Source organism: Neomonachus schauinslandi, chromosome 6 (assembly GCF_002201575.2).
Source record: "Neomonachus schauinslandi chromosome 6, ASM220157v2, whole genome shotgun sequence".
Taxonomy (NCBI): Eukaryota; Metazoa; Chordata; class Mammalia; order Carnivora; family Phocidae; genus Neomonachus; species Neomonachus schauinslandi.
The window spans coordinates 138,600,486-138,615,901 of record NC_058408.1 but is presented as its reverse complement, the minus strand read 5'-3'; the positions used below and the strand labels follow the sequence as shown (position 1 = coordinate 138,615,901).

The following is a 15,416-nucleotide window of genomic DNA, read 5'->3' as shown; positions in this document are numbered from 1 at the left end:
GAGATTCCCGCTGTGCAGTTAATTGGACACCATTCAGCTGTGTGGCTGTGTGCAAAGCTGAGGTCTACCCTAGGCCTGAGTATCCTGAGTGGAAAGTGAAGCATTTGCATCAAACAGTCTTGAAGGTCCCTCTGGCTCTCCGATGTTCTGTGATCTGTAAAATGCAGATAATCACTGCCCTTCCAGGTTAGCGGGAGCCCCGAGAGTGTGGGTAGAGAGAACGGATGCACCAGACCTTTCAAAAGTTAAAATCTGGATAGTAACTATAATAATAGTTACGGTAATGTGATGAAGATGATGGAACCACACAGACCAAAATGCCTTCCCTGGGGGCTGACAGTGGGCCTTGCCTGTTTGTTAAGGGGAGGAGGAAACGCAGGTTTTGTGAGATTATTGCACCTGTGAGAACAGACACTGAGTGTGTACCTGCACCCACACTCCGTCCAGTCCTCATGGCAGCCCAGGAAGTTGGGCACTGCCAACCTACCCATTCTACAGATGAAGACACTGAAACCCAGTGGTTACCTAGCCTGCCCAAGGCCCCTCGGCTCAGTGTCAGAGCTGGATTTCCACTCCAGGTCTCTTTGCTTCCAGAGTCCTCAACTGCTGGGAAATGCACAATTTGTATATACAACAGGCCAAAGCACACGTGGGACATAACAATGAACAGCCTTATTTTTCCCTTTTGTTACTTGTATTATCCTTGATCAGAGTTCCCTTTCCCACCCTTAATCCTACCTTAGGTGGATCCCATAGCTTTCTGGTCACCTTCAGCTCGTAGAAGTCTGGACCAGTTGAAAACTTGATCCTCACATCTGTTTCAGAGCCACACCCTGGCCCAGCTCAGACCCGACCCAAACCAGAGACTGACAGTGGGCACAACATCTTCTTTCGCTCTTTCTTTACCTCCTTCCTCTCCTGTGGCTCCTTTGTGGGCCAGGCAGGGACAAGGGTGATTGGAGGTAGAAGGGAAGAGGTGTTAGGAACCTGGCATTGTCACGCTGCTCTCTCAGCTAACACTGGCTGGAGACAATTTTTATGGGGGTGCGCTTTGAGTTCCTTGACAAAAGCATGCAATTTCTGGTTAACCTCTTGCAACAAACTCCCCCCACCTCCCAGCCTCAGGTCCTGCTCCCTTGTAGTCTCCTATGCTCTTACTAATGAAGTCCCCCACCCTCAGTAGACAGCTTTGTTCAGTGGGTTCATTCTAGATGCTTGGGCATGGGTACCAGTCACAAGACATAAGTGCATCCCCCAGTGAGCCAAGTGGTGGAAGTGAATGCCATTCCCACTCTATCCTCTCCTTAGCCTGCCATTTCTGCCTCCAACCAGCTTCCTGCCTTCCAAATCTTCCAAATTCAGCAGGCTCAAGTTTTTTCTGTTTATGAGTGCTTCCAAGCTCTAGGACATTAAAATCAGTTTGTTCCAAGAACTCTAACATCAAGCTTTTCTTGGACCCATAGCAGTCCTAGGGCCTGAGCTTCCCCACTCAGTAAACTTCTCGGTTCTTCCTAAACTTCCCCCCCAGGGTCCTCTAATCCCTGTCACAGCAGAGGGGAGAGAACACCCCCACACTCCTGCTGTGTGGACAGCTCCCTGCTGACTCCTCTCTGCATTTTCAAATTTCTGATTTCAGAGGTAAGTGGGCAATAGGGGTTGGTAATCATCGGTTGAAGTCTGTCTTTTGGAAAGTCCTGCAAGGATATTCCTGGCATCCTTCTTTAGGAGATGGAATATTTATCACCATGATCTTCAGCTTTTAAACCATGGTCCAAAATTCCAAAACACTAGAAAAATCCCCATTTTGTATTCTGAGAGCTTTGATCCCAGATGGGTAGCCACTGTGAATGGTGAGGTCCATCTTCATTAATGGTTCTGGGCGTCACTGAAGCATGCAGGCCTAGGCAGGAGGGAGTGGCATTTAGTTACCACCTGGTTTTCTTTTCTAGAGCTCCATGTCCTCAGCCCTCTTCTCTAGAGAGGCATCTTCACAGAGTAAGGCATCTCTTTGGCCCTTACCTTTTCCAAGTGAGAAATTCTAAAAAGGCAGAAATAGTTCTCAAGGAGAACATAGGTATCCAATCTGATAGGACCTTAAGTGCCGCCCAAGTGAGGACATCTTTCTTGGCTTGGGAATACAACTTTTCTTGCCGAGAGCCATTTGTCACCTTCTTCAACTTAAATACTTTCAAAGCCCAGGTGTGCATGACCTGATGCAAAATAAATAAATAAATAAATAAATAAAAGCAGACAGGATCCCTGTCTTCAAGGACATTTGTTGCCTTGGAACAAAGTGATACAAATATGGAACCAGGTGTGTAGTTGGATATTAGTTTAACTCAGACATTAAGTAGCCAAATTCCTGCTCTTCTCTTGGCTCTTGCGCCAAGAATGAAAGACTTGAGGCAAAGTGTTTACGGCTGTTGTGTTTTTCTCTTGCCACAGTTGGTGATTCTTTGTTTTTGATGGAATACATGGCAAGTTGCTAGAGTGTTTGACTTCCTTGATGCTGCTCCATATTCACCTATTTCTGACTTCGGCAATAATTCCAGTGCCAATCGCCAGCTTTCTATATTTACCAGCAGCTGCTTCAGTGATGTGGAAACAATTTTCTCAACAGCTGAAAACCATGAAGATACAGAGTAGGACATTTTGTTCTTTATAAAAGAGCTTAGTTGGGATGAGCATGGGAGGAGTGAACAATCCAGCATGCATCTTTTTGTCTCTGCATCTTTTCCACTTTTCCCAGCATGACATCAGGCTTAGGTGGAGAATTTATGGTTTTGTCCAGAGAGGAATGAGTGAGTAGCCTCTGTGGCATATGCCAGAATACTTGGAATCAGCCAGTGTGGGCCAGTATTCTACTTTCTCGGAGGTGGTCTTTGATTTTCTTGATTTATGTCTAAAGGTTTGGGAGGAAGTGGCTCATCCCCGTCTCTGCTTCCAGCCCCACTTTACCAGCTGCCTAGCTCTAGACATGCAGCATTCGGTGAACAATTCTCTATAAACCATTATCAAAGTCAATTGCAGAACATCTGCCCTCCGTGGACACTGCAGGGCCCAGAGGATCTGAGAAGTATGGGACACCACCTGTGAGGTCAGAGACTTCCAGACTGCAGGCATTTTGACTATATGACTGAATAATAAATGGTACCCTCTTTATAAAGCCCTCACATGGTGTCTGGTTCATCCAAAACCCTCAGTGCAGAATGATCAGAGAAATCGTTACTGCTCTCAAATTGTGTCTCAGCTGCTTTCAGAGCTCTGGGATATCTGGGCACTAATGTGCTTGTAAAGAGAGCAAGACTTACCATCCAGAAACATGGCTTCTAGTCCCAGCTCTGCTCCCACCAAAGAAAGGTGGAGCCACATTGAGAGGCTAACATGGACCAAACGTTCTAAGTGTTGTGCAAAGCACATCATGTTGGCATTTCACAGATGAAGAAGTGAGGGTTCAGAGACTGTAACTTGCCCAAGTTAATACTCAAGTCCTCCTAATTCCAAAGCCTGGGCTGTTACCATCCCTAGGCCTTCTATCTCCCTAGATCTCAGGGCTGTGCAGGGGGAGACCCTAAATGGCTCTGCCAACCCTCCTGAGCCCAACCGTCTTCAGTTTCTAAAACTGAAAGCCATCTCTAAAATTTATTTTCTGACTTAAAAAATCTACCAACCAGCATCTTCCTTATTATTTTAAATCTTTACTGCCACCTAGTGGGCATGATCTAATCAGAAGAATGAAAAAAATTCGGTTCAACTTGGATTAAAAACTGTTAATTCATCTTTTTTTTTTTTTTTTATTATTTTAAAGATTTTATTTATTTATTTGCCAGAGAGAGAATGAGAGACAGAGAGCATGAGAGGGAGGAGGGTCAGAGGGAGAAGCAGACTCCCCGCCGAGCAGGGAGCCCGATGCGGGACTCGATCCCGGGACTCCAGGATCATGACCTGAGCCGAAGGCAGTCGCTTAACCAACTGAGCCACCCAGGCGCCCCATAAACTGTTAATTCATCTTAAACTCATCCTGTTCTCCTAACCTTTAAATATTGTATGTATGAGCAAATATCATGGCCTTCCATTTTTATCCCTATAGTAAACTACCAGACGTGAGATCCCCTTTATAAAGTTTTTTGTTGAGATGCTGGGAAACATAAACTCCAGCTTAAAATAAAAAAAATAATGCTTGGGGCGCCTGGGTGGCTCAGTTGGTTAAGCAACTGCCTTCGGCTCAGGTCATGATCCTGGAGTCCCGGGATCGAGTCCCGCATCGGGCTCCCTGCTCAGCGAGGAGCCTGCTTCTCCCTCTGACCCTCCCCCCTCTCATGTACTCTCTCTCATTCTCACTCTCTCAAATAAATAAATAAATCTTTAAAATAATAATAATAATAATAATGCTTTGTGATCATATAATACTCGCTCAGCTAATAATGGGCAATACTTACAGAAATCCTAATCTGCAATAATTTAGAACTTGTATAGCAATTATATTTTTAACTTTATAAATATTTGCTCTTTTTTTTTTTTTTACACTCTCGTGGTAACAAAAAAATAATTCAAACAACACAGAGGATGTGAAGTAAAAAGTCCTCCACAGAGGAAAATATCTTAGGCATTTTAATTTTCTTTTTTAAGAAATGTTTTATTTACTATACAAGCATGTGTGCAAACATATATATACCCTTCACTAATTTTTTGTAAATGAGCTTATGGTATGCTTACTATTCCACAGGTTGCTTTTTTTTTTTTTTTTTAACTTAATCTATTTTGGACATCTTTCCATGTCCGCACACAAATTGACTCATTCTTTTTAACAGTACATACTATTCCAGTATTCCAGACTCTACCATAATTAACGTAACCAGCTCCTCATTAATGTCCCCATCAGCTGTTTTCAGTTTTGTTGTTACAAAAGTGCTGCAGGAAATACATGTATTTTCTTCAGGGAATACACACATGGACACATGCCAGACACACACACATGCACATTTATTTGCAAATTTATTTCTAGACTAAAATCTTAGGAAATTGCTGGATCTAAAGGTACATTGATACCCACTGACCAAAGATCACCAGAAACACACCTGTAGTCAAAAAAAAAAGGAGGGGGGGATAGTCAAGTTAACTTAAGCCCCAGCAAGGGAGAACAGCAGGGGAATCGTGAGCATCTCTGAAGGAACTGTCCTAGGATGGGAGCACTTGCTGGGTGGCATTGAGGAGGAGTCAAGGCAGTGCAAGCAGTTCTGGGCTGGGTTCTGTCAAGACGCAGGAGCAGGTCAGTGAATGGGCATCTCAGTAAGTTTTTCTAGGAGGAGAGAGTTAAAGTAGGGCTAGGAATATCACTAGTAAAGATGCAGTCTTCACACATGGGGTTGGAAGAAGGGGGTGTTTCATCATTCTGTGCGCCAAGTGGCCTTGTCTGGGCATTGCTTTATTGCATGAGTGTTTCCTCTAATCAGCAGGGACATGATGGCCAACCTCCCAGCAATGCTGGGTTTCATTTGCTCAGCTGCATTGATTTTAACTGTCTGTGGATGTCTGTGTTGCTTTCCAAAAAGGTTGCATCAATTTACATTCTTCTGGGTTCTTTTAAATACTCAACGTCCCTAACAACAAAGTATTCAATCATCAGAATAATGGCAATTATAATAATAGGAAACGTTTATAGGGCCACTTCCCACATGCCAGCCTCAGTGATAACCATTATTTCATTGAATCCTCGTCGGAGGCTTGAGCCAGGCACTCATAAGGCCCCCGCTTCCATATGAAGAAACCCAAGGCTTAGAAAGGGGGAGAACCGGCCAACAAGTTGTTGTGCTGGGCTGGGACCCAGGAACCAGGCCAGCTCCTTCCAGAGCCCACGCCCTTTACCACAAAGAAACACTTTCTCCTTCATCTGCTTCACAGGAGCCTGCCATGGAGAATTTAAAGCTAAGGAATTAAGAGCTATTCAACTGATGATCACAGATCTTCAAAAGTCTAGTTTAGGATGATAAAGCAAGAGAGTCCCATTTACAAAAATGAGATTCATGGGCTGCTTTCCAGGAATCCCATATATATTGTTCAGTGAGGCATCCAGCATGAGATGCTCAGCTACTCACATGTGCCCTCAATTAATAGAGGCCTAGGAGAGCTTTCTGAAAATCACAGCCAAGACAATGTAATTAAATGTTCCCTGCGCCAGCTGGAGCTCGGGGGGTATTTCAATCACCCCCAAGGAAATGAATGGAGGAAGGACATCCATCCCCTTGGATCCACTGAGGTTCCTGGAGTTTCCATGCTGTGTGAGGCTAAGAAAGACTCAGTGCAGGGAAAGGGAGTGGAATGACACGGTGCTTAAGTCACTGTTTGCTGAGTGTGGGATGGGCGCACACCGGGGTTCAGAGCTGGCCTGCATGTTGGGATTTCACAGAACACACGTGGAGTAACTGCTAACAGCTGCGCTTTTCCAGACTGTGCCGGCTGCGGAAGGGACATCAAGAACGGGCAGGCCCTCCTGGCCCTGGACAAGCAGTGGCATTTGGGATGTTTCAAGTGCAAGTCCTGCGGAAAGGTCCTCACCGGGGAGTACATCAGCAAGTAAGGCTGGGGCCCAGGCCGCGGGATCCTTGGGAGGGGCCCCCCAGCCCCCCCCACCAGACATAGTGAGAGACATTAGCATCCCACCATCAATACGAAGTTTTGCTGTAGAACTTCTTTAGTTTTTATAAAAGGAATTTTATTCTGCTGCTGTTGCCATAGTCTGCCTGCAATAAATTTAATGAAATGTGAATCCTTGCCTAATTTAACAATTAGCAAAGCTGACATAATGTTACACGGTATGTTGTCATCAATTAAGCATTTAGTAATTTTACTTTCCCTCATTTTTTTTTTCCTGTTTGGAACTAGTAAGTAAGCCTTTGTCCTCTTTCTAGGCCTTGAATGTATTTGTAGACACCTACCCCCCCCACCCCCCCACCCCCCGCCAAGACACACACAGGGTCTAAGCCCTGAGCGCATTGGGACCAATGCACAAAACAACCCACCAGGAATGGGTTCATGTTAGAGTCTGATGCTGCAGATAATAGCTAGAGTAAGTGCGGATAATAGCTAGAGTAAGTGTTGTTGTTGTTGTTGTTTTAATGTAGCCTGGAGAAACTAGTTACAGTGGTTACCTTCTGGTTTAAGAAAAAAAAAAGGATGAATATGGGTGTCCAGTGGCAATGAGGGAAAATTTTCCCCTATAAACCTTTCTATGCTTTAAAAAATGTTCTCCAACCAGGTTAAATAGCTATTCAAAAGAGTTACGTGAATTTAATTTAAGAACAGAGTGAAACAACAACAACAAAAGTAACATGAGCCCCACCCCCTAGAAATTCAATTCTGTAGGTCGGGGAGAAGCCCAAACGCCTGTAGCAGAAGGAAGAAACTTCACAGGTGATTTCTGATGCACAGCCGAAGGAAGAAGAGACAGGAAAGTGCCCGACTGTCAAACTAACCGGAAAGGCTGTGTGGGAGTAGTAGGTAACTGGGCTCTGCGGTGTGCTTTTTGACTCTTCCACTCAATGGCACACCTAGAAAACAACATTTTTACTGTGCCCTGAGGTAAATGAGGAGGTTTTGAGAGGCTGGATGAGCAGGCCCTGCAGCCCTCGGGCCTCCTGATGGCGGAGGACCCGGCATCTCAGCGCTGGCGGGAGGTGATGACGTGGGAGCTCAAGGAAGCTATGAGGGGAAGGTGGCCTTGGGGCCTCCTCAGAGGAGGGTGAACGCTGCCGCCACATCTGAAGCCCATCTGGCCTGGTGGGGAGAGGTAATGGAGCCAGTGTTTTGCTAGTTAGTTCTGAGACAACAGGAAAGCAGCAGGGGTAACCATGTGGTGATCTGGCTGTAATTTCTGTGTAGCCGGGAGAACCACAGCCCTCTGTCCACGTGGTGTGGTTCCCCACGTTGTGGTCATGTCTGACCAGGTCTCCAGGCGTGCGGACGCTGGGTGGGGGAGAATGCCGGCATGCTACCGTTCTGTGGAGAAGGGCTCCGAGGACTCGGTCCTGGTGTCTTCCCTGCCCCTCGGCCCCCCCTCAGGAGCTGAATGGCGTTCTGTGTTGCAGGGACGGCGCCCCGTACTGTGAAAAGGACTACCAGGGGCTCTTCGGGGTGAAATGCGAAGCCTGTCACCAGTTTATCACAGGGAAAGTCCTGGAGGTAAGTGGCTCCCGTCAAAGCTACCGTCATGCTCCTCAGAAGCCGTCAGAAGCACAAAAGAGGCCCTTGTTCCATTTCCTCCATCTTCACCACTGGAGGAAAGCAAGTAGTCGTCGATGACGGATCGCTCTCTCAGAGATTTAATGGGTCGGGCTGTCTTCACAGGCAGTTTCTACTAAACGTTCATGTGCAGTTGGAATGATGGAGAATTAATCAAAAGTGATAAGGGGACCACTAGGAATTATGGAGAAGGAAGGGTCCTATGAGACTATTTTTAGACGTCAGACAGCACGTGTATGTGCGTGTCCACGTGTGCTCTCGCGGGTACGGGTGTGCGTGTGAGAGGGCACACTCAGGGAGCAGGGGCTCAGAGCTGAAGCAAAGGAAGGGTGGGTGAAAGGTGAAGGCATACACTTCCCCACCCTTAAAAACCACATCCTGTGTGACCCAGAACACCCTGGGGCTTGGGTCGAGCCAACCCGTCAGGTTCAGGTGTGACTGCCTCCTGCCACAGAGCCTGGTTCCTGCTTTCTCAGCCCCGGCCCCACCAGCGGCTGCCTCTGGGCTGAGCGGAGCCCCTCTTGGGCCAGAGCCCGTCCTGTGGAATTAGGGGCCGGAGTTCAGAGGGAGTCTCTGCCCCACTCCCTACCCCACCGCCCCCCCTCCGTGGGGCCTTAACCAGATCTGATTAAAAAAAAAAAAAAAGAAAGAAAGAAAAGATTACCTCATATCCGGCCCACATTTCAGGGTGGAGACTGTGTCCTGGGCAGAGGTACGTCAGGACACGGAGCACCTGGGAAAGCAGCCAACTGGTCCTGCAGCTTTGACAGACACCAGGGCACCGAATCGCCATAACCACATGCAAACCTCCCAGCAGGGCGTGTTTCAGAGACCCTGGGCACAAATCTGAGAGGCCCCCGAGTGTCTGTGGGCAGCTGCTGTGGGATGCCCAGCGAGGTCTAGCAGAGCTTCCCTAATTCCAGGGCAAGCTCTGGGGGGTCGGGGGGGTTCCTCTCTGGGAGACACAGAAGGACCCGCATTGGCTCTGTGCTAGGACCTAGTGTAGCTGACTGGATTGGGGAGATAAGGAAGTGACTGCTACAAGCTCTTGTCTTTTACCCTGGGGAAGGGGCTTCCAGGAAGAAGGAGCAGCTCCAGAGGCCCAGAGGCAAAGGACAAGCAGAGCAGAAACAAAAGTCAGATGGGCAGGAGCGCAGGTGGGAGAGATGAGGCTAGGGGAGCGGGGAGGGACCGGAGCATGAGGACTTCGAGAGTCATATTCAGGACTTTGGGCTTTATCCTAAGAATGGTGGGAAGCCATTGAAGCGACTGTAGTTGGAGTTGAACGTGACTGGATCACATTGCTGTATAAAGAACGCATGGGACGGCGCCTGGGTGGTTCGGTCGGTTAAGCGGCTGACTCTTGGTTTTGGCTCAGGTCATGATCTCAGGATTGTGTTGGGCTCTGCGCTCAGCTCAGAGTCTGCTTGAGATTCTCTCTCCCTGTCCTTCTGCCCTTCCTGCTCGTGCTCTCTCTATGAAATAAATAAATAAATATTAAAAAAAAAATAATAAAGAATGCATGGGAGTCCTCAGATACACATAGAACCACACCCATAGCAGCTCTGTTCACAACAGCCAGAAGATGGAAACAACCCAGTGTCCGTGCATGGATGAATGGACCAACAAAATGTGGATATACAGACGAGGAATAATATTCAGCCTAAAAAAGGAAGGACTTCTGATACCTGCTACCACATGGATGAGCCTTGAAAACATTATGCTAAGTGGAAGAAGCCAGACACAAAAGGCTGCATACGGCTTGCTTCCATGTAGATGAAATATCCAGAAGAGGTAAATCCATAGAGACAGAAAGCAGACTGGAGGTTGCCTGGAGTTGGGGGGGCGGGGGGTGGGGTGGGAAATAAGAGTAACTGCTCATTAGTACCCAACTGGAGCGATGACATGTTTTGGAACAAGATAAAGGCCGTAAATGCACGACATTGTGACTGTCCTAAATGCTGCAGAATTGTTCACATTTAAATGGTTTATTTTATGGGATGTGAATTTTACCTCGAATTTTTTAAAAAATGGTTGGGAAGGGGGTGAGGGTAGAGACAGGGAGGAGACTACTGCAGAACTCAGGGCACAAAACAGTGGGAGCACTGGCAGGAGGGAAACCCGAGAGGTGGACCCACCCTCCACACACAGCTGGGGGGGAGGCAGAGTTTTCATGGCCTTTCCAGTTTAATAGCTGGCCCAAGTGGGGTCAATGCTGGGCCCTCGGAGAAGCACCCCTGCAGGAAAGCTATTGGAGAAGCTGGTTGTGCCCTATCCAGAGTGCAGCATGAAGTCCAGGTGGTCAGACCACAAGACTCAAAGTGTGGTGGTGGGCGCTCCCCACCTGTCCCCTAAACATGTCTCTCATCCCTCCCCGGAGCTCGGAGGGGGGGCCCCACAGCATTTCCTTTGGGGTTCCCAAGTTTGATCTGCATAAGACTGAAATAAACCCACTGAGTTGGGAGCAAGGGGGAAATTGCATTTTAGAACAACAGTAATAAAATATCAGAACCATCTCCCAGATGTCTGGCTGTAGGAAGAGCGATGGGGAGACACTGAGCATAGCCCCCGGATTTGAGCCAGCCACATTTACAGAAGGCGTGGATCGAAACAGCTGTCTCAGTCCACGGAGGGAACTGTGTTCCCTAAAAAGAGTTGGGGAGGCAGCAGACAGGGGGTGCTATCGATGACCTCGGATTTAGTTCAACAGCTGTGAGAAGGAATGTTTAAAATACACACCAGGTCCAAGAACATGCCATTTTGTAGAAACATCCGCTTACTCCAGCTCCCCCCCTTGGAGTGGGTGTTGGCGGTAGCTGCAGAAGCTCCTCACCCCTTGGCTTTGGGTTTCAGTGAGGTCCGTCTGTCAGGTGGACGTTGTGGAGGCTTTGCACACGGTGCCTGCAGAATTGGGACTTCTGGGAGTCGTTTGTATGGGCTTCATGGTAGAGTCAAGACCCACCCAGTGGGAGTGCCGACCTCCTCAGAAGGGTGTGATCTAGAAAAATGTCCCACCTGAGTAGCACACTGACATGTGACCAACTTCTGAGTCAGCTTGGCTTGGTTCCCCATGTGAACCCAACAGGTCTCAACACTCCACCCTCCTCCCGTGCCTTCATTCTCAGACCCCATCATTGAAACGTTATGATTGTGAATTTGTAAATGCTTTGGTCCCTGCCTTTTGGATTTTTTCCCTTCCATTTTAAAAATGTGGTAAAATGCACCTAACATAAAATTTACCATCTTAATCACTTTTAAGTGTACAGTTCAGTGGTATTAAATATATCCATGATGTGGTGCAACCCTCACCACCATCCATCTCCATGACGCTTTACAGCTTGTAAAGCGGAGACGCTATACTTACTAAACAGTAAATCCTCATTCGCCTCTTCCCCCTCAAGCCCCGACAACAACCATCCTATTCTCTGTCTCTGTGAATATGACTACTCTAGGCACCTTATATAGGTGGAATCATATAGTATCCAGGTGTGTGTGTGTATGTCTACTTTACCTTGAACAATGTCCTCAAGGTTCATCCGTGTTGTAGCATGTGCCAGAATTTCCTTCAAGACTGAATGATATTGCATTATATGGATATACCATGTTTTGCTTCTCCGTTCTGTGATCCTTATCTTTTTTTGTTACTGTTGTTTCTTCTGATTGGTTGTATCCATAGAGATTGTAAATGTATTAGTTTCCTGAATCTGCTCAAACAGTGGGGGCTTAAAACCACAGAAACTTACTCTCTTACAGTTCCAGAGGCCAGAAGTCCAAACCCAAGGTGGCAGCAGGGCAACACTCCCTCCAGAGGCTCTCGGGGGGAACTCTCCCTTGCCTCTTCCAGCCTGTGGTGGCCTATGGCTGCATGACCCTGATCTCGGCCTTCATCTTCACATGACCTCCCCTCTGTGTCTTCTCTCTTGGTCATCGCTCTCTCTGCCTTGCTCTTAGGAGGATACTTGTCATTGAATTTAGGGCTCACCCAGATAATCCAGGATGATCTCATCTCAAGATCCTTAGCTTAATGATTACATCTGCAAAGGCCCTTTTTCCAAACATTCACAGGTTCCAGAGATTTTATGTGGGCATATCTTATGGGCCACCCTTCAAATGCACTCCAGTAAAGCTGGGAACTTAGACAAGTATCATCCAGTGACCCTCACTAAGCATCAGAGGTGCCCGATAGCCTCCTCTCTGGGTGCTTTCACCTGAGATGCCTCCAGACACCTAAGGAAGCTTTTGCCTGACCGACTGGGGAGCAGTGTCTTCATGTGTTTTAATGAAAAGGGCTCCATGTGATAGGGAATCCGGGCTCTGCTCTTGGCTCTAGAACTCCCAGCTGTGGGACCTCAGGCAAGTGTCTCAACTTCTTTGAGCCTCAGTTTTTCAGTACAGGCATTAAAAATATATCCAAGCCTTGGACTGCTTGACTCCAAGTTTCCTTGGCTCTTAGGACCCGAGTTCTGTAAATCTCATGTTTTAGGTCTAAGGGGCTGGAGTCAGTGGTTCTTTCTCCTGGAGAGATTTTCCTGTAAACTGGCATGGAGCATATGCTCAAATTGTAGCTTTATCATTAGCTGGCTTTCAGTTTTGTTTTCAGCCACAAGATTCTCTTTTTTTGAGAGGTCTTGCTATAAATGGTACATCTTTAAAAGCTTATGCTAATTAACCTATAAATTCAGGAGCTTTCTGAAGATGTTTACAACCTGCCTCCTAATTAAGTCCAGAATCAAAAACTTGAGTTTGCCAATAGCCTTCTATCTCTATCTGTATCTCAAAACTCGCCTCTGAAGCAACTTCCTCCCCCTCTCCCCGCCCCCACCACCACCACCACCGCTCCTCTCCCCTCCTCCTGCTTTAGCAGGCTAAGGGTACAGGAAGCTACAGAAGACTTCGGACTTAGATCATAGATGTCAGCAGACATTGGGCATCCGTTTGGTATGAATTTCCTCCCATCTTTGGTGAATGGCCCTTGGAGATCTCTTACTCTAACAAAATTCCTTTCCTGGGCGCAGGAATGTTGTTACCTGCCAGCTTCATAAAGAAAGAAAACAGCAACAAAATAATTCCAAAATGAAGGCAGCACCAGGAAAAAAAAAAAAAAGCAAATGTCAGACTGGAACGAGAAGTGTTGAGGGTAAAGAAAAAGGGTTTGTCCCTTGTCCCCTCCCCCCAGTCTTGGGCTGTTCCATCAGCAAACCAAAGTCTTGAGCTATTCCATCAGCATCTCTCAGCTCTCCTGCACAATTCCCTTCTGCCAGGGACTCTGTTTTTACCCAGCACTCCACTGATTTCTTCAAGATAAATGCTTTCATCCCCAGGGAGCTTGGCTCCCTCTGCAGATGGGGCCTCCCTGAGCAGACACCTGCTAGACTACACGCCTCTGGAGCCTTCCTCTTGCAGCTCTTCTCTCAGGGACAAAGCAAAGCTGTGTTGTCAGCGCTTTTCTTGCTTGGGTCTCCTATTCTTTTCCTTTCCCTCTTCCCCACATCACCACACCCAGGAAATCAATCCTCCTGTCCTGGGTGCCTTTCTTTCCAGAAAAGCTGGTGACACGTGTCTTTATGTGGCATGGTGTTTACTTGCCATTCGTGCCCTCTGGGGACAAGCATGTGATGCTTCAGCCTGTCTACTGCACAGTGTAAGAGTGAAATCCTCCCATGCAGCCCAAGGCAGGTCCTCTGCCCCTTCAGTGCCTTCCCGTTCACACCTACTGGGTGATGGTGTCCTGTCTTACCTGTTAACTTGAAAACGATGGACGGACAAAAGGACAGGGTGTAGACATGCTTTAGACCCCTCCTGCTAAACTCCTGCTGCCAAGGAAATGGAATCATGACATGATTCAGCCAAATCCTTGTCCTTGATTCTCCCAGGGATTAAAAACAGGTGGCAACATTTGTTTTGTTTAACTTTTTGACTGCTTTTTCATAAAGCCCAGGGACAAAGGTTTGGGATGTTCCTGTGAAATTAATTCACATTATAAAGTGGAGGCCCCTGGTCCCTTCTTTCCTTTAGGTGCGGGTATTCCGAGTTGCACTATAAGAACCATAAGCAGTGGTCTGGTCTTGTTCTGGGCTCATCTGTTACGTAGTGAGAAGAAATGCGGTTCTCCTGTGGCACTTGCACGATATAGAATCTGTTTGCAACCATCAAAGATGTCATTTGCAAAAGACAGGCTGAAATGCCACCTGCCCCGTTCTTCCTTGGTTTTTGTCATACACACGCAAAGCAAGCATAGCACCCCGTGTTCTCACTGAAAACTGATTACATTCTTCCCATTCCCACTGTGCTCAAAGGAATTCACGCTTCCACTTAACTCTGAACCCAAATGTTTTTGAGGATTAGGGAGAGGAAAAAGAATCAAGTAATCCTGGTAGTAATGGTTGAGATGGTCTATGTCTCGGGGGACAGTGAAACACCACTGTATAATATTTTTAATGCTTGCTAATGATCTCATAAATATTTAATTCGCACAACAGGCCTGTAAAGTGGTCAAGGCAGTTACTATTGACCTCCATTTACAGATGAGGTTACTGAGCGCCAGGAGCTCGGGGGCTAATTAGTAACACACCGCGTTTAGAGGCCAGGTCTCTCAGTTCTCAGAAGATAGGCACATATACACGGCTTCATGATCCACCTGGCAGTAATCATTGCAGAACACGGGCAATTAATTTGCTTCCCTAAATAACTTGCTGAAGGACCAAAATTTGTCATTCCCGGTGAAACAGAAAGTCTATCTTACTAGCGGCCCTGTTACACCTACTTTCAGGATGATAAACATTTGCTGCTTGTTTGGTATACTTTTTTTTTTTTTAAAGATTTTATTTATTTATTTGAGAGAGAGAGAGAATGAGAGAGAGAGAGCATGAGGGGGGGAGGGTCAGAGGGAGAAGCAGACTCCCCGCTGAGCAGGGAGCCCAATGCGGGACTCGATCCCGGGACTCCAGGATCATGACCTGAGCTGAAGGCAGTCCCTAACCAACTGAGCCATCCAGGCGCCCATTGTTTGGTATACTTTTTACCCGTGTAAAATGTCATTGAAAGTCAGTGACCCCTCTCATAGAGTCTGCTGTACTTCTGTGCAGTCGTAGCTCACAGTGTCGTCTGGTCTATGCAGTCATAGCTCACAGCGTCTGGTCTATGCAGTCATAGCTCACAGCATCTGGTCTGTGCAGCCA

The 15,416-nt window shown here is 47.1% G+C and overlaps 1 protein-coding gene across 3 annotated transcripts in view; it reads left to right on the top strand.

Moving 5' to 3' along the window:
- ABLIM1 (actin binding LIM protein 1) overlaps nt 1-15,416 on the top strand; it is a 219,815-nt gene that overhangs the window by 108,684 nt on the left and 95,715 nt on the right. For all 3 annotated transcript variants that reach the window (XM_044916163.1, XM_021700173.2, XM_021700172.2), the window contains exons 5-6: nt 6,447-6,573; nt 8,085-8,178. In XM_044916163.1, coding sequence (XP_044772098.1) covers nt 6,447-6,573; nt 8,085-8,178 — 221 coding nt within the window. The remainder of the gene's footprint in view (nt 1-6,446; nt 6,574-8,084; nt 8,179-15,416) is intronic.